General features: G+C 37.2%; 1 protein-coding gene across 1 annotated transcript; it reads right to left on the bottom strand.

Annotated features, from left to right (window-relative positions):
* Positions 1-230: 230 nt before the first annotated feature.
* LOC127507733 (titin-like) lies at positions 231-24,676 on the bottom strand. Its single transcript, XM_051885028.1, is given in 34 exon segments — positions 231-1,781; positions 3,153-3,345; positions 3,473-3,619; positions 3,708-3,826; positions 3,964-4,047; positions 4,967-5,064; positions 5,175-5,334; positions 5,418-5,559; positions 6,861-6,983; positions 7,079-7,143; positions 7,237-7,323; positions 7,437-7,487; positions 7,567-7,775; positions 8,246-8,437; positions 9,913-10,067; positions 10,310-10,408; positions 10,646-10,687; positions 12,570-12,723; positions 12,983-13,198; positions 13,200-13,796; positions 14,633-14,666; positions 15,608-15,881; positions 16,643-16,702; positions 18,052-18,192; positions 18,284-18,569; positions 20,736-20,760; positions 20,842-20,917; positions 21,015-21,075; positions 21,159-21,268; positions 22,376-22,466; positions 22,580-22,604; positions 24,002-24,113; positions 24,212-24,240; positions 24,626-24,676. Coding segments are annotated over 34 exon segments (4,497 nt in total). The 3' UTR covers positions 231-1,592.
* Between the last annotated feature and the right edge of the window lie 2,873 nt (positions 24,677-27,549).

Below are 27,549 nucleotides of genomic sequence, written 5' to 3'. Positions count from 1 at the left end.
ATAAAAGATGCAAGAAAAAAGAGTTTATTCATTTTAAATTATTCCCTGGATAATTTATTTGGTTAATTTGTGTTATTTTTTCTTTCATTTGATGCTACTATTATTGTAACAGTAGTGCACTGTAAATCCTGTGCAAGTTTCTGTTTAAGTGTTACTGTTCTATAATAAAAAATGTAAAAAGAGAAAAGAATTCAAAAGAACAGAAAGGATTCGGACAGCGGTGCATCAAAGATATACAATCATTTACTTTAATTCTGACACAAATTTACGCTAGCCATGCCATTCCAAATAACTCAACTTTAATTGTAAATAATAATAGTACTGTAGATCATTGAATTATTTACAGAGTAGTTACTCAGGCCATAAAACGTTTAGCTGCTCAGAAGGTACTAAACACATATTAAACACTCTGCAACAGCAATATATTACAATAAAATAAACAGTTTCAGCATTTAACAAAATTTGCACAAGTGAATAATACTAAAAATAAATAAATAAAGCTTGTGCATAATGTCCAGCTGTACATATTCTCTTTTACATGTGATTGTCCAACAAGCATAACTAACTTCCCAGTGTTTGCTGTATATGTATACATCAAGGAAAACAAGTCATCAGAGAAGGTTTGTATAAAAAAGGCAGATTTCATTTTCAAACCTTCTGCCCATCAGCTCTTGGTTAACCATTTGATTTTATTTTGTTAATGGCAGCAAAATCTTTCCACTGTGCGAATACATACACACACAAAAAACTCTTTTCTTTCTACATGTGGATATATCATGAACAAAATGCTTGTATTTCACACTTTGACACCCCTCCTATTATCTTCAGCACAGCAGGCAGATGTAGAAACTAACCAACCTGATAAGAATAACAATAATTCCAAAAGATGAAGTTTATAACATTCAGAGAAAATGTCTTACAGTGTAGTTGTGCATATCATATTAATCATCTTTAGTTTAGACCTAGAGTGTTTCAAACACTGCTGAAACCAGTACATTTATAAGTGAACTCTTAGGACACCAGGATACACTTTATATAAACCGGGACGTCTGGTCACCTTACAGAAATGCTACAAACTGCAAAAAATATATGAACCCGAACTCTTATCGCAATAAGCACTGCTGATTATACTGGGTTTTAAAAGGTATGTACAGTGCTTGACAGTGATCAGGGTTTATTAAGGCACTTAAGTCTTGTATAGCAGGAGCAAACGGAGGTAAACCTGAAGATTTCCGCTCTGTTTTACTAAAACAATGACCCTTCATTAGCGATGTAACCGATGTATGTTATTTATCAAGATGAAAATAATTTTATTAGTTGACCGTTCTCTACAGTATCATAGAAATGACAAAAGCTGTAAGCATCCGGACACCCCAGGTAGAGATATATAAGAAGTTATATTCTGCTTATTATTATATTCATTAGTATATATTCTGAAAGAGAGAACGTTTTAGATGAGAAGACAATTTTTGTGCATTCCTGATGTTCACTGACCTCACGACCCGTGCAAAACCTGTGCGGTGTCCTGCCAATTATTTTGATGGTCTCTCAGCTGTCTGGGTTATTTCATTTCTGCTTTATTTGCCGCTGGATTACTTCTGTGATTTTGTTTCCTCGTCTGCTGGGCCCTCTTCAGCAAATACATTCCCTTCTCCAGTGCCGGTGGGGGTCGTGGGGATGTGAATTGAGCTGTCTGATATTTGAGACAGAGTGTCTGCGTCTTGCTCCGAGTGCGGTTCATGGACTGGTGAGTTGGGCGCCACAGAAGAAGAGATGGAGCGCTACATAGGGAAAGAGTGAAATATGTTTGATATATATACAAATTTACTATACTAGTATTATATATATATAATATTACATTTAAAAAAAATCTATTATTTAGTTTTTTATGCATTGTTGCAAAATCAACAATATATATATAAAAAGATTATATTTCGCAGCTCTAATGAAAAGACATACATAAATCCCATAGCAGATCTAGGCAGGTGGAGCTGGGGAGGTGGAGGGTTTCAGAGGACTTTCAGAGGTAAATTGAAATATATAATATACTACCCGGCCAAAATAAAAAATGCTGTTTGGATTTTAATAGGCAAATACTTAAGAATCTATGGATGAATCATTATTACAGCGATTATTATGTTTCTAGCGTGTTATATGTTTGGCACCAGTTCTTTTAACCCTAAAAGATGGAGTGTGTAGCTTTTCATTTCATAAACAACAATGTAGAAAGACACATCATGGCCATATTCCAGGATGACAAAGTCAAGATTCATCAGGCTCAAATTGGCACCTCTGAGTCCAGACCTTAATTACATTAAAAGTCTTTGGGATGTGCTGGAGGACACTTTACAGAGTGCTCACCTCTTGCATTGTCAATACAAGATCTTGACCAAAAATGTAAGCACCTCTTGATGGAAATAAATGTTGTGATGTTATTTCCATCAAGAGGTGCATCAATTTTTGGTCATGATTGTGTATTGACAATGCAAGAGGTGAGCACTCTGTAAAGTTTCCTCCAGACTCAGAGGTGCCAAATCATGTGTGAAAATGATTCTTCATGCTCCCTTCCCAGCCATTCTTTCACAATTTGAGACTGATGAATCTTGACTTTGTCATCCTGGAATATGGCCATGATGTGTCTTCCTACATTGTTGTTTATGAAATAAAAAGCTAAACACTCCATCTTTTAGGGTTAAAAGAACTGGTGCCAAACATATAACATGCTAGAAACATAATAATCACTGTAATAATGATCAATCCATAGATTCTTAAGTATTTGCCTATTAAAATCTAAACAGCGACTTTTTTTTGGCCGGGCAGTGTATATTTTTAGGCGTTTTTTCAAAGGGCAGGTGGAGCTGGGGAGGTGAAGGGTTTTAGAGGACTTTCAGAGGAGGGTTTCAGAGGGTAAACTGAAATATATAATATATTTTTAGGCGTTTTTCCAAAGCGCAGGTGGAGCTGGGGAGTTGGAGGGTTTCAGAGGACTAACCTACAGCAAACACTGAACCAGACTATTTAAATGTTGAGCAAGCAATTTCAATCAGCTAAAAAACTGCTCTAATTAAATAAATATATATAATTCATATCTAATACATAATAATACTTAATTAATTATATACTTTTTGGGGGGTCAAATACAAGTAATGTACCTGCAAGGAGACACTCGATCTGTTGGTCCTGTCCTTCAGTTTGGACCATGTTCCTTTCATTCCTGATTTCTCCGTCATCTCCAGCGCTGCTTTTAAAAGTTTGGGTGTCTCTGCACGAGGAGGAATAATTGGGATGGGATCCTTTTCTTCCTCTTTCTTCTCAGCAGGCTTTTTATCCTTCATCAACATTTTCCTAAAGGGCAAATAGCAGGTTACACATTATTTGAACAAATGCTTGTGAAATATCGTTGAATCATCATAGTGGAAAATGAAAGTAAAAAGGTAAAATATTTATCATTGATGATTTTCCTTTCACTCACTTTGCTTTCCTGCGGAGCAGTTTCTGGGATTCCGGATAGTGCACCATGATCTCATTCAGGTCCTTTTTGGTCAGGATGAGTAGGTTAGCAAAACCACGTGCTACAACATTAGCTGTCCGTCGGTTTACTCCGCCTACAGCAAGCAAGCTTGATTGAGGAAACAGACAGAATCTAAGATCAAATTTGTACAGACAATGTATAGTATATCAATTAAATTAGATACAGCCGCCCTCACCTGACCTCTCCAAACACCGCTCCTGCTTTTAGGGTCACAAAAACAGTCTTTCCATCGGGACCACCAACAACCTGGACTTCCCCTGCCTTTATGATGTACATCTCACGGCCCACTTCATCCTGTAACATTGAGAGGTTGACATGATAAACACATTTCAGATTTATATTCCTTTACTGCTATGGTACAATGACCTGTCTCCACAAACACAAGTACATAAAAGTCTGTTATGTAGGCTAAACATCTTTATGCTTCTTGCCTTCTTGCAGACATAGTCTCCTGGAAGATACACCACTGATCTGAGCCTCTTCAACATGTCAAAGATCATCTGTCTATCACAGCCCTGAGAAAGACACAATAAAGAAGTCAAGGCAGGTTAAAGAACTGTTCTGGGTTCCCCCAGTATTTTTAAAAAAGAAAATTGTGGTTATTTATTTAAATATTTATTTTTATTTTAAATATATTTATTCTTTTTTTTCATTTATTTACTTGTTAGTTTGTTCTTCTAAATTCTTCTTTTTCTTCTAAAAATATATCATTTTAACACCAGTTGAGGCAACAGTTTGCACAATTCAATTTATAAAACATATGTATAAAATGTACAATTTATAAGCTTATATATATATATATATATATATATATATATATATTTAAATAATTAAATTATTGCATGTAATTTTTTATTTAAATATTTTAAATATTTATTTAAAATTATATATTTATCTATATTTAGAATTTAATGCAGAATTTTAAGTCTTAAGACTGGAATACATCATGACTTTTAAACTTTTAAATATTTTAAAATACTTGGCATCATACACCTGCCTTCCATGAGCACAGAAAGATGCATTTGACGCGTGCGCACTATCTAGTGGGCTTTGTTTTCAAGCGCTCAAGTCATTTGTGTATGCACTATTCTTCTTCTGCTCTTTTTCCTGTTGTGGCAGTTAGCAAACATCATTGTATTACCCTGTGTGCCCCCTTCTGGATTGGAGTGTGGATCACCTGTGACTGACTGTATTCGTCTAATTGCCTGAACCGAACCGTGACGTCCGTACGGTTCGGGACGAATATATGTACTGTTACACCCCTAGAGTTCATCATACATTACGTGATTTTCTGAGAAATCTGTCATCTCTGACTGCCCAAAATCTGCAGACTGGCTCTGACTTTAGGTAACTAGCATTGTCTCCTCGAGACTGTAAATAGGGGGATAAATTTGGACAAAAATTGTGTTGTGTATTCCACCTATTAGCACTTGCCTGAAAAAGTGGCACTTTACTGATAATGTTGTAGCTGACATCCACTGCTATATCCAGCCTCATCTTGTCAGGTAGTTGATCTAGTAGCTCTTGTTCATCTGTGTGAAACCACAAAAGTTTACTTTTTAATCATATGATAATGGCCAGAGGGATTATGGATGAATGTCTGTAATGCATTTTGATGTTGATGTCTGTCTTACTGTCTTACCCAGCATGCCTTGGGACTGCCATGTGTAGCTGTACCAGGTTTTCACTCTGTTCTGCACATCTTTAGGGATGCGGTAGGAGGCCATGTACTTTACCGTGTTATCCACACAGGCACGATAGTTTGTCTGAGCCGCGGTGGCTGCACCCACAACATCTCTCATCTGACACAAGACAAGCCTCAATCAATGATATTAAACACTTAAGAAAACCAGCCTTTTGATCCCTTTCAGGATAATGACCTTACCTGACCAATCATGATGGAGAACACAAACACTCCAATAAAGTAATTGATGAGCTGAAACACAATCTCAAAAAGTGTTGTGGGTCCTGGCAGGCCGCCAATGGTCAGCAGAGTCTTCACAGCAAAGTAGTAGCAGCGAATATAACTGAAAAGGTCACAAAGCAAACATAAATAGTGATTATTTATATCTCAAAACATTCATATCATGGATTTTCCTTTCAGAAATCGTTATGATTATATCACATTCATAAACAAAATTACAAAACAATATGGTGATGCCTCAATCCTAGTCAATCATAACAGAGGTAATTTACATATAATTTTCGTAGAGGTACAGGAGCAAAAACAATCAGTATAATATTGTTCATCAGAGGTGGAAAATAACCATGTAAAACTTTTTGGTGCAGAATACCTGGACTAACATTATAAGTGGAATGGAAGAACATATTAACACACACACATATGTGCACATAATTAATTTTGTTTAATGTAAAAAAACCTTTTTTAACCTAAGAAAGTTGAACTTTAAAGGGGTCATGAACTGCATTATATTATTTTGTAATGTTTCCTGGGGTGCACTTACAATGTTTGTATGATTTTTACATCAAAAATTGTCATAATTTAGAAATAAAAGGCATTTTTCCTACCCTGATTTTAGCCCTCTTATTTGAACGCTCTGTTTTAAGGGGCGTGTCTGCTGTGAGACTTCAGTGTAAACGCCCACTGCTGTGATTGGCTAACATCTTTGCATATGAAAATAGCTAAGTATTACATGTGGAACTCTCGACAACTTTTGCCATGTTTTTACTATTACAGTTCTCAAAGTTTACTAATTGTGAAAAGTGTTGATTTTAGTATTATATTTAGATTGTGGCATGAAAGGTTGCAGTGATGAACATTGTAGCCAATCACAGACATGTTGAGTGCATGAAAGCAGTGATCTCATCATTGTAACTCAATTTCTGCACACTAATGAATGCTTTCATCATAACTAACAGTGCAAATACAAACGTAAACAAGAGATTAACTGAGTTTTGGCGCGAGTCCAGAACTCAGTCACTGATAAACTCGCGCTGTTTGATTGACAGCTCCAGCGATTGTAAAGGGAGCGTTCTTTGATTGCTCTCTATATGTAATTTAATAACAGTTTAAATAAGAGATTATTTTCATACTACTAAGAGCAGGGTTGCCAGGTTTTCACAACAAAACCCGCCCAATTGCAACTCAAAACTAGCCCAATCGCATTTGAATGGGTCTCCCCAAAAATCGCATTGGGGGGTGGTGAAATCCGCATTTTTGGCGGGGTTTCCCTGGTAATATTTGCATTCCAGGGGCTAAAGATCATGTTATTTGGGGTCCCTTCAACCTGCGGACATGAAAAACCCTTTAAGTTATAATGTGAAAGATTAACGGTAATTTGATGTAAATGAAAGCTAATACAGTTACCTATTTCCCGTCCCATCATAGGCCCAATCTGAGAAACCCAGACCTTCATATGAAGAGCCCCAGTAGTATAAACAGGCGTTGCAGTGGACCGCATACAGCAGGTAGGTGGTGGTTCGAATGACTCTGATAAACGAAATGAGAGATATGAACCAAGATAAACACTTCCAAATGAAATGTTAAACAAATGCCCAATACAAAGGTTTATAGAAACAGCTAACCTGTAAACGTAAGCATTGGTCAGGATAGCTTCCAGACGCTTGTTGAACTCAAAGAAAGACATAAACTGCACAAAGGAAAGACACATTAAAGAATTAACAAAGTTCATCATGGACTGATCTTCCCAAAGCCCAGTTAAACGGTCAGAGTAGCAGCTTGCCTTTAGGATCCTGGGTAAGCGGAGAAGTGGATTAATCCCTGTTTTGAAGTAGAGAAGCTCTAGAGGAAGTAGACTGACAACATCCAGCTGCAACACAGGAAATGAGACCCTTAGAATACAGAATGTGTCCAGTACCTCAAAGCATCAAATCAAGTCCAAAAAAAGTAATGAAGTAATAAATAGCATAAATGTCTCATTACCTTGAATCGTACAGCTTTGATGTAATTATCTCTCATTTCTTTCGCCCCACTCTAAAAAAAAAATATTTTGGGTGAAAAAACGCATTTATTTTAATTTACATTTTATAATATTTTGCCTGTCTATATTTACCACAATGTCCCCATGCTGTACAAACTGCATTCGGGGTTGAAAGGCCAGGATGTCCAGAATATAGACGGTATCACATAAGTAGTCAATCAACAGCCACACATGGATGTTATCCGGTGTTTGATAAGGAAACGCCCAACGCACAGGAATCATCCACGCATTCCAGTTAAACGCCAAAGACACGCAAAACAGCCAAAGTACGTAGACCAGATCTACAGAGAATACAGAGTAATGTAAGATTTCATTGTTTGTTTTACTCAAATAGTTTATGGAAAACAAATATTGTGATGCACTAAAATTTTATTTAAACCAAAACTAAAATTTGCAATGTTTAATATTCATTTATTTTAATTACAATAATTTAAATGAATTAAGAAATATGACTCATTAAGTTAAATTAAAGTTAAATGAATTAAACCACAAATGCGCACCAAATTATGCAAATTATAATATATAAACTTGATGCCTAGTTGCCAAATGCCATTAAAGTTTAAAAAAGAGAGATGAATGTGAAGCTTAGGAAAAGGGTGTGAGAAACGAACAAAGAATGAAGGTAAATCAGTAACTGATCGGATTTATGTGCAAGTATGGAATGTCAAGACAGCTAAAATGTAGACAGCTTTAGGCAAGTCTAGATGAATCCACAGGATTACAATGAAGAGAGGAGAGAAGGAGTGCTCACTAGTGAAGGGGTCGATGCTGGTTGGAAAACGGTACCGCAGAAGCCGACCAATCCTGGACTGAGGTTTCACTTTACAGCACAGGAGCTTCGTTTTCTCTTCTTCTTTCTCGGCAGGGGCCTCAGACACCTCCTGCTCTGTTTTCTGCTCTGCTGGAGGTTCAGGAGGAGGAGCTGGAGCTTGCTTAGCTGGGGCTGTTCATAAAAGACCATATTATATGGTACGTAGACTTTGAAATTGCAGTGTGCCTCAAAAGTATTTAGACACTGAAGTCACTTAAAATGTATGAATTTCTTGTCATTTATTCAATAAAAATCAAATTAAGTGGGATCTGCAAACAAATGATGCTACAGCATCCAATTACTTTTAATAACTAAAGTTTGATGATCTGTGTTCAAATTCTGTACTTTTTGTCTTGATTAAAGGTGCAATATGTAGTTTTTCCATCCGCTAGAGGTCACCTATTCAAAACAAAGGCGTAGCTCGATGACGCCAAGTTTGAGCGCGGAATCTTGGGAGATGTGGTCTTCACTTCACAGCCGGTGGAAAATAATCGGGATAGGACACGGGTAGAAATCATGTTCATAGATGCGATTATTATCGCATGAACGAGGCCGCTGGAGCGATTGCTAATCGGGCGCTGGGCGGCTGCTGTGAGACACTTGTTGCACACTGCAGTAAGCTAGATCAATTTTAGAATATCATATTAAATGCTGGATGGCTTGTGTTGATAAATGCCATGCAATTAATTTTAAAACGTATTGTATGATGGAGAAAATTCTGTATTACTGTTACTAAAAATAAAGCTGCATCTGATTATGCTATGTTAGCTACTTCACAAAATAGTGTTTTTCTCTGAGGCATGGTAAAGCACTGTACTCGCAAAAAAAAAAAAAAAAAATCAAGAAAATTAGATTTAAACAATAAGACTAAACGTGTTGAGCTATATTTCTATATACAGTTCTATAACAGTTGTTCCCTTGTCTATTAAAACATGTAATATATTAAAGTGTCTTTAGTGTTTCCATGGTTTCTACAAAATAAAACCGGAAACCGAGGGTAACGCGGGTATGATGCCATTGACAGTTAACTCCCTCACACGTGCCGGTTAAAATAGCAATTTTCTCACGATTTACAAATAGTTGGAAACATTTAGGATATTGTAAGTACTCAACTGAACAAAATATATAACACTGGCCTAGTGGTTTTTGGATTTTTTACTGCAAAAATGTTACATATTGCAGCTTTACGAACAGTATATATTGACGGTGCCGATAGCCTCGTGGGCAGCACGCCGGCATATAGCGTCGTTGCACTTCGAGTGACCAGAGTTTGAGTCCTAGCTTATGGACCATTCCCAATCCCGTCCCCCTCTCTCTCTCCCACTTCGCTTCCTGTCTGCTTACTGCCCTTTATAATAAAGTCAAAAACGGCAAAAATAAATCTTAAAACCTTAAAAAAAAAAAAAAGATAATTACCAACGGGCTAATATCGCAGATGATTATGCTTATTTAATTTATTGATTAAAATATAATAATTGTGCATCCCCAGTATATTTATTGTCTTGTCAACAAACTCCTTTCTGAGAAATAATTTGCTTGAAAAATGTGATTCTGAGGTTGTTCTTTAAAATAAATGCCATTGGTGTGATATTTTGGGCTCAACTCACAGGCAGGTGGTGTCTCATCGTCTGAATTATCTGGATCAATCAGTTTCTCTTTGACCCGCTCTGTTCTCTCTTTGAACAGCTTGACCAGCTCCTGTAACCTCTCGTTTACTACGGTACTCGTCTGGCTGGCAGAAGAGGCTGGCCGTTGATTAAGCCTTAAGACAGAAGATAATTACTGCATTTAAATAAGTAGACAAAAAAAAAAAAAAAAAATCACCAAAGCAATCATATATTTATATATATTGTTGCTGGGTTTCCCAAAGCACATTATAGAACATTAGCATAATTTCCAACTAGCCTATATCCGTAATGTGTTTTGTGCCAAATTCCAGCAACACATATTATATCGTTTTCATGCATTTATATTAATTTTACATTTTATGTGTTTATTTGTTACCCGTCATCTGCACTTGAGATGCTACTCTGGCTTGGCCAGGCCCGGACTGAGGCTTCTAACTCGTCCTCTTCCTCATCATCTTGTGAGTAAAGTCTCTTGCTGTAAGAGGAAGACAAAAACAAGTTATGATGGACCTCTACAGGACTGGCACCATAAAATAAAGGGCAACAAGTTACAATAAATGCTTTAAAAAAATGAAATTTGGATATGAAATGTAAGGTAATGATGAGTAAAGTAAACTCAATTAATGATACGCACACAAATGTACAGAATGAAGTGGAGAATATGGAGTAGATTGTGATGAGTCCTGACATAGACTTATTTAAAGATTCTTACATCTTGGTCCAAATTGTCTGTGGTTTTCTGTCTCTGCGTACACTGTTTTGCATCCAATGAAATAAGTGTGTGTATGAGCGTAAGTGTGTGCACAGACAACAGAACAGAAAAGAAACAAAACATGAAATGTTTATTTGTAAATCAATTGGGCTTTAGTTCTTGTGAAGTCAATGATATTGTCAACCATGTTTCACATTTTATGCTCAGTAGTAGTCAGGTTTCCAGATTTTTGCATTGTTAATTCAGGGTTTACAAATGTATATTCTAATTTGCATATTTATGAGATCAATATCATTAGCTGCTTTTCCACCATCGGTTAAGCGCCTGTATTCGCACACGCTAACAAATGAAGTATACTTTGAAAGAATATATGTTCTGCTGTACGCATACACTAGCGTTCACGTCTAAACTGAAGTATACTTTGGGCTTTATGCTACCCCAGGTCAGGTGCAGTGGAAAAAAAAAATTTACTCTTTAGGTGCAGTCACATTTACCATTGTTCAGTGAATTTTCATAGGCAAATCCAGCCCTTCCAATAAGAATTCCACGTGAATTTTGCGTGAAGGCAAAAGATTTCCCCACACAGATTTCACAACGATTCACATGAATTCGCTGCATTGACCAACAGAAAGCTGCTTGATTTCAAAGTGACTTCCATGTGAGCTTTGCTTCATTAGATATGTTTCCACCCAAAGTTGCAAATTTAACTGATGCGCAAATTTGGAGTATCGCATAAAACATTTGCGAATAAAGCACCGTTTCCATCCAGTGAGTCGAACAAAATCGTCACTTCCTGATAAACTGGCACTAAATATCACTAAGAAAAATGGAGGTTGCTGCAGTAGAAGCCACTGTATATAATAATTTGTGAACGCAATCATGTGAGACGCTTCTGGGAGGGAATTATACTGAACCACTTTAATGAAAGACTTTGCTCAGGCATTACTAAATGACAAAAACAGAATTTGTCTTTTTAATGCGCATTAAGAAATTTATTCGGTAAAAGTGCTTCCATCGTAGTTTATGCGCATGTGTTCGTATAGCATAAAAAATTTATCTGACTCATTTGAGCGCATTTTTTGGAATTTATGCACATCTTGGCGTTTCCATCCAGCGTTTTTTTCATGCGATATCCCAAAGTGTGCATAAAAATAGGTGGATGGAAACATACACCACAAGTCAAAAGTTTGGAAACATTACTATTTTTAATGTTTTTGAACGAAGTCTCTTATGCTCATTAAGGCTGCATTTATTTCATAATAAATACGGAAAAAACAATAATATTGTGAAATATTATTACAATTTAAAATTATGGTTTTCTATTTTAATATACTTTAAAATATAATTTATTTCTGTGATGCAAAGATGAGTTTTCAGTATCATTACTCCAGTCTTCAGTGTCACGTGATCCTTCAGAAATCATTGTAATCATTGTAAACCTGCTTGTAACTCAAAAAAGTGCATTCATCCATCATAAACCTACTCCACACGGCTCCTGGGGGTTAATAAAGGCCTTCTGAAGCGAAGCGATGCATTTGTGTAAGAAAAATATCCATATTTTACAAGTTATAAAGTAAAATAACTAGATTCCGCCAGACTGCCTTCCGTATTCAACTTAGCAAGCAAGTTTAATGCCTCTCGCAGTTAAAAAAGCCTACGCTACGTCCTACGCCTTCCGTATTCAACTTACGAAACAAGCGTTATTGACGCAGCGACGTCAGTTGCGCTTTTTTCGTAAGTTGAATACTGAAGGCAGTCTGGCGGAAGCTAGATATTTTACTTTATAACATCTAAAAGAAGATCCATATACACTTAGGATGGCTTGAGGGTGAGTAAATCATGGGGTAATTGTCATTTTAAATTGAACTAATCCTTTAATGTAACCACACATTTTTCTACATTCATGAAAACAAGGCAGATTTACCTGGTCCGATTGGCTTTACGGGCACCAGGCACAGTAAGGGTCTTGAGGTTGGGATCCTGTGGGTTTATTATAGGGGGTATGATGCGAGATTTCCCTCGGTCGGAATCAACATCTTCCACATTCACAGCCGGGTGCACACTCAGTCTAGAGCTCACTGAAGATTAGACGATACTTGATAAAGCAACATAAAAGAAACCTTGACACTGACACTTTCAGTAGCGTCCTCTTCTACTTACCTAGAGGTAAAAAGGGCCTTAGAGTTTGAGGTCAAAGGTTGGTACATATAGAGGTCACTTTGGTCACTACAGGCACCCACAATCTAATTTTCTCTAAGTCACACTTGGCAGCAAGGCATAGTACAGCAAAGCATAGCACAGACTAATCTAACAGAAAAAGGCGACAATATGGATCACCTGAGGGTCTAGCAGAGGTGGGGTCATCCTCAATGTGGAAGGCAGGGTTGGAGACGCCTGACAACTGCCTGGAAGGGGTGATGGGTGGCAGACGGGGGTAAGAGGGCACATTGGGCAGGTCTAGGATGGAGCATGGGGAAGAGGGCGAAGGGGTACGTGGGGAATGGAGCGGGGACTGGCGGACAAGGCGGTCCAACTCCAGATCCCTACTCTTCTGCGGTTGCTCCTTGGGCATCCTGTTCCGGCTTAAGTTTGTTGAGACGGCTCTGAATGTTAGTGTAGCACTGCTGGGCACACTGTGGAATGCTGCTTATCTTTTGTGGAATGCTGGATATTTTTTGTGGAATGCTGGAGAGTTGTTGTGGAATGTTGGAGACCTGTTGCGGAATGATGGAAAACCGTGGAATGCTGGTCAGCCTTTGTGGAAAGTTGGACAACTTTTGCGGGAGGTTGGATATTTGCTGCGGAATGTTGGACAGCTGTTGTGGGAGGCTTGATAACTGCACAGGGAACTTGGGAAACTGAGGAGCACTAAAAAGCGTCTGGTTTGGGAATTGTGGGGTGATTTTGGAGAAACGCTGGGATATTTGTTGGGGTAGCTGAGAGATTTGTTGCGGCAGCTGTGCCAGTTGAGGAGGGAGCGACGGCAGCTGTTGGGTGATCTGAGATAGAGCAGGGGGCAGATTGGGCACCGAAGGCACTTTGGGCAGGGTGACGTCAATGTCTTTCAGGAACTGGTTGAAGCTGCTGAGGGCCTGTGGTGCATATGGTACACGCATGAAACAGCTCTTTAGAGCATCACATCTGGAAGGGACTGTGGGGAGAGCAGCACATAGTCAATTATATTGTATGTTGCATGATTTGTTTCACACAATTTTGTTTAACACATTTTAAAGGTTTCTTTACATTAAAGGGATAGTTCACCCAAAAATTAAAATTATCCCATGATTTTCTCACCCTCAAGCCATCCTAGGTATATATGACTTTTTTCTTTCAGACGAACACAATTGGAATTATATTAAAATATATCCTGGCTCTTCCAAGCTTGATAATGGTAGTGAATGGGGTGTGAGATTTTGAAGCCCAAAAAAGTTCATCCATCCATCATAAATGTAATCCATACGACTCCAGAGGGTTAATAAAGGCCTTCTGAAGCGAATCGATGCGTTTTTGTAAGAAAAATATCCATATTTAAAACTTTATAAACTATAATAATACACCTAGGATAGCTAGGATGGGTGAAGTAAATCATGGGATAATTTTCATTTTTGCGTGAACTATCCCTTTAAATTAGCTAAAAAATGATACTGTTAATAATTAGGCCTATAGAGGAAACTCCAAGACTGCAATTAACTAATAAACACTTTTTCTGGAAAACATACTGGTTTACATTACACTTTCTGGTTGTCAAACATTTGTAATCATTAACATAAACTACAATGCAATGATATTAGTACATTTTCAGGTGCAGCTTAAGTGTCTGAAAGTGTCCAAATACTTTTTAGAGCCACTGTATGGGATTTGTTACATCTGAGTAATACAAATGTGAAGGAAATATATGTCAGTTGGGATGTCATTCTGTGGATTTTTACCATGTTAACATTAAGGTGTTTTTGTGATCTATTCTGAATGACTGAGATAAACACTCACCACTACTTTCCTCTTCGGTAACTGCACTCTCCACCTACATAAAGCAAAATAACAGAAATATAAGACATTTATTTCAAACACTGTAACACATAGAAGAAAAAAGCAGCTCTAGTACAAAGAAAAAATCTGATCAATGCAGTACGGTGCATATGAGCACAGTGTACTTTAATTCAGTGTAACTCCAGAGGGAGTTTTATGCACTCGGTGTACACAATGGATAATAATATCCGCGAAAAGTCATTTACACAGAGGTAAAACATTCAACTTAAAGGGTTAGTTCACCCAAAAATGAAAATAATGTAATTTATTACTCACCCTCATGCCGTTCCAGACCCGTAAGACCTTCATTCATCTTCAGAACACAAATAACAAAATAACGACTTATATAGTGATGGCAGATTTCAAAACACTGCTTCATGAAGCTTTGAGGCATTATGAATCAGCGTGTCGAATCAGCGGTTCGGATCGCCAAAGTCTACATGATTTCAGTAGTTTGGCGGTTTGACACGCGATCCGAATCATGATTCAACACGCTGATTCATAATGCTCCGAAGCTTCATGAAGCAGTGTTTTGAAATCGGCCATCACTATATAAGTCGTTATTTTGTTTTTTTTGGTGCACCAAAAATATTCTCGTCGCTTTATAATATTAATATTGAACCACTGTACTCACATGAACTGATTTAAATATGTTTTTAGTACATTAATGGATCTTGAGAGAGGAAATGTCATTGCTGGCTATGCAGGCCTCACTGAGCCATCGGATTTAAACAAAAATATCTTAATTTGCGTTCCGAAGATTAACGAAGGTCTTACAGGGTGTGGAACGGCATAAGGGCGAGTAATAAATGACATTATTTTCATTTTTAGGTGAACTAACCCTTTAAAATGACATCTGTTATGTAAGAGATAGAAACCGGGAGGACCAACATGATGATATTTTAAGTTTAAAGTTGGACAGTACAAATACATCACCGGTGAATCAGCTGGTGAAACGGAGGTGCTGGTAATGGACTGAGGTTGCTGAGTGATGGGGTCAGGTTCTTCTTCAGCTTCACTGGAGTCTCTGGGCTCTTCCTCCTCCTCATGAAGCTCCTCAGGCTCAGGTTCAGATTCAGGCTCTGGTTCCTCCTGTAGAGGTGAAGAGGACTTGAACTCCTCCACAGGGGTTTCAACTGTGAACGCAGTGTCTACAGCTTCTGCCTCCTGTCCTTCTGGAACAAACTCCTTAACTGAAGGTGCTTGACACCTGTGGATACACACAGCATGACGCGGATATCAGCTATTACATAAACAACAGGCTAATCGCATCGGTAAGCAACTACCACATCTGTGTCAGCTATAAATAAACTCACATAAGCACAATTTTCGCATGATGGAACAACACGAGGCGAGATGTGCCTGTTTTGTTTTCCAAAAATCTCCTTTAAATAGTATGGTCATTTATTTTAAACAATCCCAAAATATTATAAGATAGCTTTCACGCGTTATCGTCGTTTTATTATGATTAACTTACTTTGAAATCAGACGCGGTCTCTAAGCGCATCAGGTGATGCAGTGTCCATATCCATCCATTTTTGGTGGCGTTTGTTTATTAATGAACGCTATAGAAATTGTATGATATGTTGACGCGATTTATTAGAAAGACATATGTTCATTCTGGAAGTAAAGAACCTGCGCCATCCTTCACTGCGACGAGGCAGAAAACAAGCATCAGAGGCGGGATTAGTGACTATAGCAACCGAAGAGGGGGCACCGCGCGCCTCTATGGGATGCAATGCGGTTGCTAGGAAATGCCTGTATTGTAATTATGTGTGGCCATATTTATATAAAACACAGATCTACAAATACGGAGACGCTACTTTCAGTTTAATTTTGTAGTGCAACACTGAAAGCATTTAAAGATCAAACAACGAAAGCATGACAACAGTTGATAAAAACTGATAAAAAATGAGTCATCCCAGCTGAAAGAGATGTTTAGGCCTATTATAATATTTTCAGATGTCTTACTCTGTGATTTGATTCCGTATGACTTCTATATCACTGTCCTCTTCCTGCAGCACTTGTAGTCTGTGACACAGAAACATTCAAGTTATTAATAGACTATAAGAAGGATGTTACAAAAGGAGGACAAAGGGTACAATTTTAAGTCACTTTTTGCTGTGAATAATCTGAATATTGGGATTTGTCCCTGACATACAGTAGCCCCTAAAAGTCACACTTGAAAGTGCCTGAATTTCATTGCAGATGCCACTTGATATTTTATGTATGCAAACACATTTTTGTAAACCACATTTAAAAGTAATTTTATCTGATCTTATTTTTTAAAAGTGCTGTCAAATCGATTAATCGCATCTGACGTAAAAGTTTGTCAATATATAATATGCGTGTATATATATATGTACATATACACACACACATAAACTTTTGTTAGATGCGATTAATCGCGATTGATCGATTTGACAGCACTCATTTTTAAATATGTATTTTTATATTCTGAAAGTGCATCTGCGCTATTTACTTTAAGATAAATGGCACTTTTTAATTGTTAATAATTAAATTAATAAATTAATTTAATTAAATTAATTTTAATATTTTAAATATTACAATTAAAATATTATAATATAATATAATATTTTTTTAAAGTTTGGGTCCACTGGATACTTTTGCTATATTTATATATGTATGCAGTGTTGGGGAAAGTTAGTTTTGAAAGTAATGCATTACAATATTGCGTTACTCCCTAAAAAAGTAACTAATTGCGTTATTTAGTTACTTTTTATGAAAAGTAATGCGTTACGTTACTTTTGCGTTACTTTTTCTCATCAGGGCTGGCCTGCTTGTTTATTTGTTTTTATAACAACAAAAAGTTGTATTTTTGGCAAATGTAAAGGCCCTTTCACACCAAAAGTGAAATAAATAAGCCTCAGGCTGAAGGAAATGTAAATTCACGCCTGTACGGTAGAGGGTGCCAAATTTTTATGCCCTTCTCGGCATGGATTCCCCCAAGGGGAAGTGCTTAGGGAAGTTTGCGAATGTGTGTCTAAAATTGGAGTGAAACGCAGCCTTAGTCTAGAAATAGTCTAGAATAACCATCATGTTCACACAGCGCACACAACACCTCTGCACACCCGATTTCTCTTAGCATGGGAACAGGAGAAGTATCAGTCAATAAATGGGAAAACAAAGTAACTTGTTGAACTTATTTGAAAAAGTACCTCAGATATTTTGTTGTAAATTTAAAAGTAATGCATTACTTTACTAGTTACTTGAAAAAGTAATCCGATTACGTAACTTGCGTTACTTGTAATGCGTTACCCCAACACTGTATGTATGCATATACAGTACATACATTTGTCATAAACACAAAGAGGGTTTGTATAGGTCTGATTGATTTCTTGTTATTGTGCATGAATTACTCTTGATCAACATCTTCTGGCTCTTCCGCAATGGTCTGAATGCCGAGCCGGGCCTGTGTTAACTCCCTGACAGCCATCTCTGCTGTCTGCCGTGCCACTTCTTCTGCCATGCGGGCCATTGCTAGACGCTCCTGTATCAACCTGCACCAGAAAACACCACCACAAGTTATTCTGTTCCTAAAGTTACTTCAATTATTCAATCATCACGCTGCCACAGAGTGAAAGTTATTACCGTTCCTCCATGATTAATATGGCGGTGTCCTCCGCCTCTCTCCTGATGCTCTCGATCATGGGTGTCCATCGTGCCGTTTGGGTCTCTGCGTCCTCCAGCTCTATGTGCGCTTGTGAGGGTGTGGTGACGCTCAGTGGAAGAGATTGTTCTGGGGACCAAGGCGTCTGGGGTTGGGACTGATGTTGTGAATATGGAGGGGAGTTTGCTGCTGGACATGTTTCGTTTGCTTGAGCCTCATCTTCAGAGTCAACCTCCTCAAGAATGAGATCTGATCGAGCACTGCCTGCTGAAGACACAACTATGCTTGAGGACTTTCTCTGTTAATTAAAATGTCATCACATGATTCTGTGGGGGACAATATTTAATTTCCATTACTGTGCTGGTTTTTGTTTCTTTAAATTTAGTGTGATAAGGCGTTTTTGAACAGAACAGTCATCCAAGTCAATAATTTAAGCCTGTTTTTCCTTTACTTTTAAAGGATTAGTTCACTTTAGAATTAAAATTTCCTGATAATTTACTCAACCCACATGTCATCCAAGATGTTTATGTCTTTCTTTCTTCAGTTGGAAAAAAATTAAGGTTTTTGAGGAAAACATTCCAGGATTCTTCTCCATATAGTGGACTTCTCTGGGGTTCAACGGGTTGAAGGTCCAAATTGCAGTTTCAGTGCAGCTTCAAAGGGCTCTACATGATCCCAGATGAGGAACAAGGGTCTTATCTAGCGAAATGATCGGTCATTTTCTAAAAAAAAAAAAATGTATATACTTTTTAACCACAAATGCTCATCTTGCACTGCTCTGCGATGCGCCAGAAAGGTCACGTGTGACGTAGGCGGAAGTACCGCGGTAGGGTAAAAAACTCCATCTTATTTTCTCCTCCAACTTCAAAATCATCCGATTTCATTGTTTTACCTTTTTTTTTGTAAAGGCCGTTTGGCTTCATCTTTGCATGTTCGCTTTGTAGACACTAAATCTGTACTTTCACCTACGTCACGCGTGACCTTTCTGGCGCATCGTGTAGAGCTCTTTGAAGCTGCACTGAAACTGCAGGTTGGACCTTCAACCTGTTGGTAACTGTTGAAGTCCACTATATGGAGAAAAATCCTGGAATGTTTTCCTCAAAAACCATAATTTCTTTTCGACTGAAGAAAGAAAGACATAAGCATCTTGGATGACATAGGGGTGAAAAAATTATCAGGAAATTTTAATTCAGAAGTGAACTAATCCTTTAACATTAGGATACATTGGCATTTGAGAGCTTAGAAAATAGAAAATATTTTAATATTTATTTTATTACTTATGGTTAATTACTTTGGATGAAAGCAAAGTTATCTGCATGTGTTTTCCAAGGAATTTATTTTTATTTTATTTTAGCCAAAAGAGACAGAACCCTTTACACACAAGTGCAGTCATGCATTTTCCTTTATTAATGCAATTTATTAATACAATATTAATAATTATTAGCATTAAGTATATTAAATATTAATATACATTAAATACATAAAGATTAAATGACAATAAATCAAAACATATAAAGTGTGCAATACTGTTCAAAAGATTGGGGCCAGTATGTTTTTAAAAAAAATAAATAATACTTTTATTCAGCAAAGATGCATTAAATTGATCAAAAGTGACATAAAAGATCATTTTTTGATCAAATAAATACAACCTTGCTGAGCACAAAAAATCTTACCAACCCCAAACTTTCGTATATGACTTAAAAGCAGCCACATATATAAGTCAAGGCAATACAATTTAATTTATAAATATTTATATTTTAAATAATATTTAATATTTCATAAATAATGGTTTCTAGCTACTTATTACATTTAAGTATTTTTTTTAAAACATATTAATCAACTAAGGAAACAAGTACAGTCAGTACAATCTAAACATCAATTCACAAAGATCACTGCAGCAAACAACAAACACCCATCTGAGAGATTCCAGCTATTCATACAATATTCAGAGTCTATTTTTAAAGTTAAACATCAATCTTATTAAAAATACATTTGTTTTTAGTTAGTTATACAGTACAGAGAAGGTCAAGCATTACATTCAGTAGATTTTCATAGCTGCCTGGTCATTCAAAAGAGCTACAAAGCCACTATTCAAATGCATGTGTCTCCACTGTCCATTTGTCTGTGACTTTGTGTAATGCTGTTGCGCTCTCTCTCCTTTTGTTTAAGGGGTTCTCAGTGTCCTCCCCCCTGTAACAGAAGGAGAAGATGGACTGAGTTATGAGTTTGTCCTACACTGCAACAGAATCGCTCACCCTGAAGTCTTTCTACTTGTTTTCTGATGTCTCACAGAGTGGGTCATGTTGTTACGCATGCAATGATCTTTATGTGTTTTCATACTCAACTGAAACCACACTAGAGCTTCCAAGAAACAAACTGATTTTGTTATGAAAAACAGCATAAACAGTGTTGAAAGACAAACATCTTACTCACCATTTTGCGCAATCCTCCCATCCTCCTGGTAGAAAGAAAGGGAGTCAGTCTGGAGAAAAAACTATTAAACATTACTCAGCATTACTAAGCATTACTCCTTACTTACCAAACATACCTCTTTGTTTTTAAGCACCGGCTGTGGCATTGAAAGTCCCAGGCCCTGAACAATCCAGCCCACCATACTGAAAACAAGAGAACGCATGGGTCATCACCTGGACATCTACGTCAATATGCCTGTAAGCAGTTGCAAAAGAATGAATCAAATTTGACGTGACTCACCTGGGAGTTTTTGGATCGATCTCCGTCATGCTGGTTACTGACTCTGGAGGAGGTGAATATACTGTTGATTTAAGAAAAAGTTTTTTGTTTTTTACCAAACAGTTACAGTCTTTAAAAATGTGGCTTTTTCCGTTTGAACAATACCTTTGTTTGAGCATTGTGATGACCTCGGTGTTGAGGAATTGGAATTTGGGGGTCTGGTCACATGGTGCGGTATGGCATTCTGGAAGCCGCTCTTTATCCAGCTCATTACACTGTTCACACATTGAAATAAGCAACAAAAAAGAACATTTGCCAGGGGCTTAAAGGTGCAATGTGTACATTTTAGGAGGATCTATTGACAGAAATACAATGTAATATACATAACTATGTTATCAGTGGTGTATAAAGACCTTACATAATGAATCGTTATGTTTTTAATTACCTTAGAATGATCCATTTCTATCTACATACACCGCGGGTCCCCTTACATGTTAAGTCGCCATTTTGCGCCGGCATGTTTCTACAGTAGCCCTAAACGGACAAACTGCTCTACAGAGCGCGTTTGCTTGACTGGCTACTCTCTGCTGTCTCAGACGATGACATCTTTGTCCTGTACTGGCCACCGTAGCTTCTCTATATTGCTATTCGTAACCTCACTGCTAGATGCCGCTAAAATCTACACACTGCACCTTTAAAGTCACTATGAAATCAAAACTGGCTATTCTTATTTTTTATGGAATATGGCATTGTTTATTATTATGCATCATTATTTTTTTTTAATTATTGTGTAATAATCTTTAATCAAAATAACTTCCCCTCCCTCTTGCAGCAACATCTCTTCTCTTCCCCGATGACATGTTTACTGGTGTGAGGGCGGGACAACCTGTCACTCACATGAGATCGACCAATAGCAAACCACAACCATCCAATCAATTAACGATGGACAGAATCAAGTCCCGCCCTACATTTTTTCTTGTTCGAGCTACAAGCTGTTTCAGTTGCATATACATCAAAATATGGAAGAAAAGACGATTGGATCTTCCATTTCATGCCAACTTTATGTCTCTGTGAGATTCCCTACATATAATTTTGAATATAATAATGATGCTTGCCTTAGCAAAAAAAACAAACCCATTGGCATTGCAGGAAAAAGATACAATGGAAGTCAATGGGTGCCGTCAACTGTCTGGTTACCAACATTCTTCAAAATGTCTTATTTTGTGTTCAACAGAAGAAAGAAACTCGCACAGGTTTGGAACAACTTGAGGGTGAGTAAATGATAAAATCTTCATTTTTGGGTCAACTAACCCTTTAAGGCACCTAATTTGCACCTAATAAGTCAGCGTTTTCCCCTGTGTGCTTTACAGAATGGCACTCACTTGGGAGGGAACTGAGCAGGGTTTTCCACCTCAGACACCTCATCTTCTGACACCAGCTCTACTACTGGTATATGTGGCAAAGGCTCTTGATCTGGTGTAAGAGATACACATGCATGAACTCACTGATACTTAATCAACCATAGAGCTTATTCAGTCAGCTCATGCTTTTGCTGTTTTCCATAACGCAAACTGACTGATACACACCTGGGATGTCCTTGAGATCATAAACCTGAAGCAAACAGAAAAAAGAAAATGAAAACAGTAAATAAGTCAAAAGGAAAACAGCATAACATCATTAAAGAATTCAGTGTTTTTTTTTTTTTTTAAATGTCATATAAATTGACTATTCATAACTGTAATGATTATATATCTAATAATAATATATAGCTTCAGACAAGTGAACAATCAAAGTTTCCATTCGAACTTTCCATTTCTAGCGATATATAATGAAATAGTTATTGTTTACAAATTAATAACAACAATTGCATTATGATTTTCTATTAATATTTTATTCACAATAACATCAACTTGAGAATACATATTAAAACATTAATTATTGATTTTGAAACTTTTTTGCACTGTATCTAAGCTCTACATCATAGTTATGAAGTAAACAGAAAAAATTAGACAAAGGAAACAGCAGAAAATCATTGATTTTCAAAGTTTTTAAAATGTATTGTATAAAGTTAATATTTATAATTCTAATTAATTATAACTATCTAATAATAATATATAGTTTCAGACAAGCCAACAATCAGAAAAGTTTGTCTTGATGAACTTTCCTTTTCTTGCTATATATTAAAGTTATTATTTACAAATAATAATAATAGTAAATGTGTATAATAATAATAATAATAATAAACATATGTATTTTGTAATATTTATATTCTTAATATAATAAATAAAACATTAACCATTTTTAAACACTTTCATGTACTGTATCTAAGGGTACGTTTACACGACAACGATGTACTAAAAACGGAAAAGTTTTTTCTTTGTACAGATGGCAACGTTTTCAAAACTATTCCTGTTCAGACGGATCCGCGCAAACGACTAAAAACGCTGTATTTTGCATGCCTGAAAAGTAGTTGGCGATATAATTTTGTAAATAAAGACTACGCGCATGCGCACATACGCATTCTTTTACAGAGCACTCGCCTCGCGCATGACTATCCACTTTATTTTTACAGTTTACTGCTCTTTGATATTCTTCTCATTATTTCCCTATAGCGGCTAATAAATAGGAAGTCTCACACATTAACACACAGAAAACAACTTATTTCTGCGTTGAAAAATAAGGTGGATAGCCTTAACACGTAATACGCATGTGCAAGACGTCACCGGTAACCGTTTAAACAGATTCGCGCTTTTGCAGTTTACACGGATATGATAACTGTATCGTTTTCAAAAACTTCCACTTTATAACCCGTTTTCAGTTTTTTTCAGGCCACCAAAACGCCGTTGTCGTGTAAATGAACGGCCAAAACGCATAAAAAGTTTTCCGTTTTTAGTTGTGTTAACAGCCTTTCAGATTTTAATTACTGTATATATGAAGGTTCAGATTAGATTTATCTGCTTCTGTTATTTCTAATAGTCTGTTTAATTATGTCTGATAAAAGCAAAGACTTGCACCTCTGTAACTTCTTCACATTCTGGCTTCTCTTCCTGCATGTATTTCTCATCAGGCTGCGGGACCACCTTTCCAATTCCCTGCGAGATCCAGCCAATAACTCTAGCCCTGATGGACAAAGAGAGAGCTCACTGTATGGACTTTTCATACACAACGATTCTTCACTGGACTGATGTTGCTGGTAAGAATACTGTTCATTGCCTTACCTGTCAGCAGAACCTTCCTCCTGCAGTGACTGAAAGATGGTTCAAAGAAGAGTTAAAGGATTAGTTCACTTTCAAATGAGTGAGTAAATTATCAGGAAATTTTTATTTGAAAGTGGACTAATCCTTTAATTTCCAAAGAAAAGATTTGCTTTCAATGCACACCAATATGCAATACCAAATAGTATTAAATATCAATTAGTTGAAATGAAATCAATACTTTAGCATCAGCGTTGGCTCTCGTAAGAAGAGGACTCCCTGCAGGTTGGGGCAGCGCACTCGCAAAACCATTGGAAAGCCAGTTCAACATACCACTCTGAACACTGAAACATACAGAATTATTAAAAATGTTTCAGGTTCAAACATTCACAAGAATGTCTTTTGTGTACTTTATGGATAAGATCAGTCAAGACTCACCTGCCCTGTGAGGTTTGAGATGATTGGTCTTCCTCCCTGCCTGTTTTGCATGAATTGAACTTATCTGCATGAAAAGAAGATAGAAAGAGGCTCATTGTGCATTAGTGTACTATATTTTGATTGATTTTATAGTACTGTATATATATAGATATTATATTTTACATTAAACATAAAAAAAACAAGCAGTAAGGGTGCTGTAAATGTACCTGGATTTGATGTTTTCCCATTCTTCAGAGAAAAACAGAGGGAGATAAAAGAATCAGAGATTTAATATATGAGAGGATGACTTATTTCATGTTTTTTATGTCTAGGGGTTTGTGAAGTTAGAATGAACTTTCAGACTCATTTTAGAATTGGCCTTTTTGACATTTTTATAGAGAAAGGTGAGACAGGAAATGATAGTGGTAAAGAAGAGGGATTGTTGCGAGCCACATTTGAACCTGCATTACCCGCATGAGCACCATGTCAGAACATGTGCGCTAACCGCTAGGCCAAACTACCACACTGTAACTGTTAAATACAGTCACAAATATTTTTGAGGTGTGTATTATGAGTGCAGGTTAATGGGCTTGGGTTTACCGCTGTGATCGCCTCGTCCCTCAGATCGTCCTGTGTACCAGGAGGATGAGGTACGACCTTCACAACCCAGTTAAACATCCTGAGAGACGGAAAAAAACTCTATTAAATCAATGACTATCTCTTAAACACACATACAGTGTCTGTAATGATAGAATAGACTATAGAATAATGGCATAAACTCCCATTGTTTGAATCAACATGAAGTATAAGTATAGATAATCTTAACCTGAAACAAGTTGCAGTTAATTATGTTTCATCCTCGTCAAGCTTAACCTAAAACCCAGGGACCCTCGCTGAGAGATAATGCTTGCTTCATACGCTTCAGTCGACAATATTCAAAGAGAGTTGTTTCTAGGAAAGCCTAATGAAGTTCCTATTTATCCAAACAGGGAAACCCCGCAACAGTTTCAGAAATAGAATGATGTCATGTTTGCCACATCCCTTAGCAAACATAACTTGTTAAAGAACAATGAAAGTATTTTTTCTGTGTCTAGACTAATTCTCACGACAGACTCGCTATAAAATTCTCAGACAGGTTTGGACCCAGTTGTCCCGAATAATCGAAGCGACCAAGATATTTTGTAAGATTGTTTAGGCCCATTATGGCAGCCATTAAAACGATTAAAACTAACTATCTGTGTTAGCGTCTAAAATGGCAAAAATACTTAGCATATGTAGCACAGCTGATAGCCTTGCAGGTTGTGGTTTTACATCTTATTTGAATGTACATTAAGTTTGCAAGACTTTACAATATATGACAAAATATATGCATGTTAACGTTGCTAATGCAATGTTAATAATTTATATACTGTTCAAAAAAATTGGGAAGAAATTAATACAAATTCAGCAAGTACACATTAAATTGATCAAAAGTGACAGTAAAGGCATTTATAATGCTACAAAAGATTTCTATTTCAAATAAATGCTTATGCAAATAAATTTCTATTCATCAAAGAATCATGAAAGTTTCCACAGTAATATTAAGCAAAACTAACTGTTTTCAATATTGATAATAATAAGAAATGTTTATTGAGCAATCAGCATATTAGAATGATTGCTGAAGGATCATGTGACACTGAAGACTGGAGTAATGATGCTGAAAATTCAGCTTTGATTACAGGAATAAATTACATTTTAAAATATAGAAAAATAGAAAACAGTTACTTTAAATTGTAAAAATATTTCACAATATTACTGTTTTACTGTATCTTTAATCAAATAAATGCAGCCTTGATGAGCATAACTTGAGACTTCATCAAAAACATTGAAAATCTTACAGACCCAAAAAATTCTTTAAGGGGCCGTTCACATATGGCGTCTTTCGCATGCTCAAATACGTTATTTCAAATGTAGCCGCGTGGCAGGCGCGCTCATAATGGAAGCGACGCGGTCGCGACGTGCATGCGGTGCGTTTTCCAGGCGCATCGAGATGAAAAATTCTCAACTTTTCAGAATGCCGCAAGCGCACCACAGGTCATGTGACAAGAACCAACCGATCAGCTTCGGCCTTTCCGTAACAAAACATCGAAATCTCAGCTGAACAGCTGATCATAGCTGTACAGGGTGTTTTTTACATCTCATCTCCATAAATATATCTAGTAGTAAAACTAATGCAAGGGCTAGAAATCAATTTATCCTTTGCTGATACTTCCTCGTCCTCGTGGAGAGCGCAGTTCATGGTTGCATAGCAACGACAGATGCCACGGAAGCGCAAGCACTTCGGAAAGAAGGAGAAAGCGGCGCGGTCGTGCTTTCCACACCTTTTAGACGCGATACGGTGTGCTTATTTTGAAATTGACAGGATTTTGGACTTTTATTTTGTATTTACCGCACAGCTTCGATCTGAGCGAAGCGGCGCGGCTAGCCGCTTCTGAAACGTGCCACGGCGCGGCTGGTGTAAACACAAGCATTGACTAGAGTGGCCGCGGATCAGGTCCGGTAGCCGCGTCGCAGCCGTAACGCGCCGCAGATGCGTGCAGTGTAACCCCTAAAGCCTTGTTTACACTGCACACATCTGCAGTGCGTCACGGCTCTGGCGAGTTTTTGTTCCGTCCTCTAGGCGATGCCAATTTACACCAGGAATATTTTAGGAGCGAAGCGACAGGATTCGCAAGACCACGTGATTTGCCTGTCCTACGTTGTTTTTCTCAAATTTTGTGTTCTAAAATGGGTAAGTTAAATGTTTGTTTTGTCCAGTTTAATTCTGTTTATTGTTGTGTTTTTGCTATTTTTTTTGCTATCCCACGTCTGAGTCTGCACTGGGTGTTTATTTTGAAATTGACAGGTTTTTGATCTTTTATTTTGTATTACTACGCGGCTTTGATGCGGCTATTTTTCTGCACGCT

The sequence above is a fragment of the Ctenopharyngodon idella genome, chromosome 24 (assembly GCF_019924925.1).
Source record: "Ctenopharyngodon idella isolate HZGC_01 chromosome 24, HZGC01, whole genome shotgun sequence".
Lineage (NCBI taxonomy): Eukaryota > Metazoa > Chordata > Actinopteri > Cypriniformes > Xenocyprididae > Ctenopharyngodon > Ctenopharyngodon idella.
This window is presented reverse-complemented; position numbering and strand designations above follow the sequence as displayed.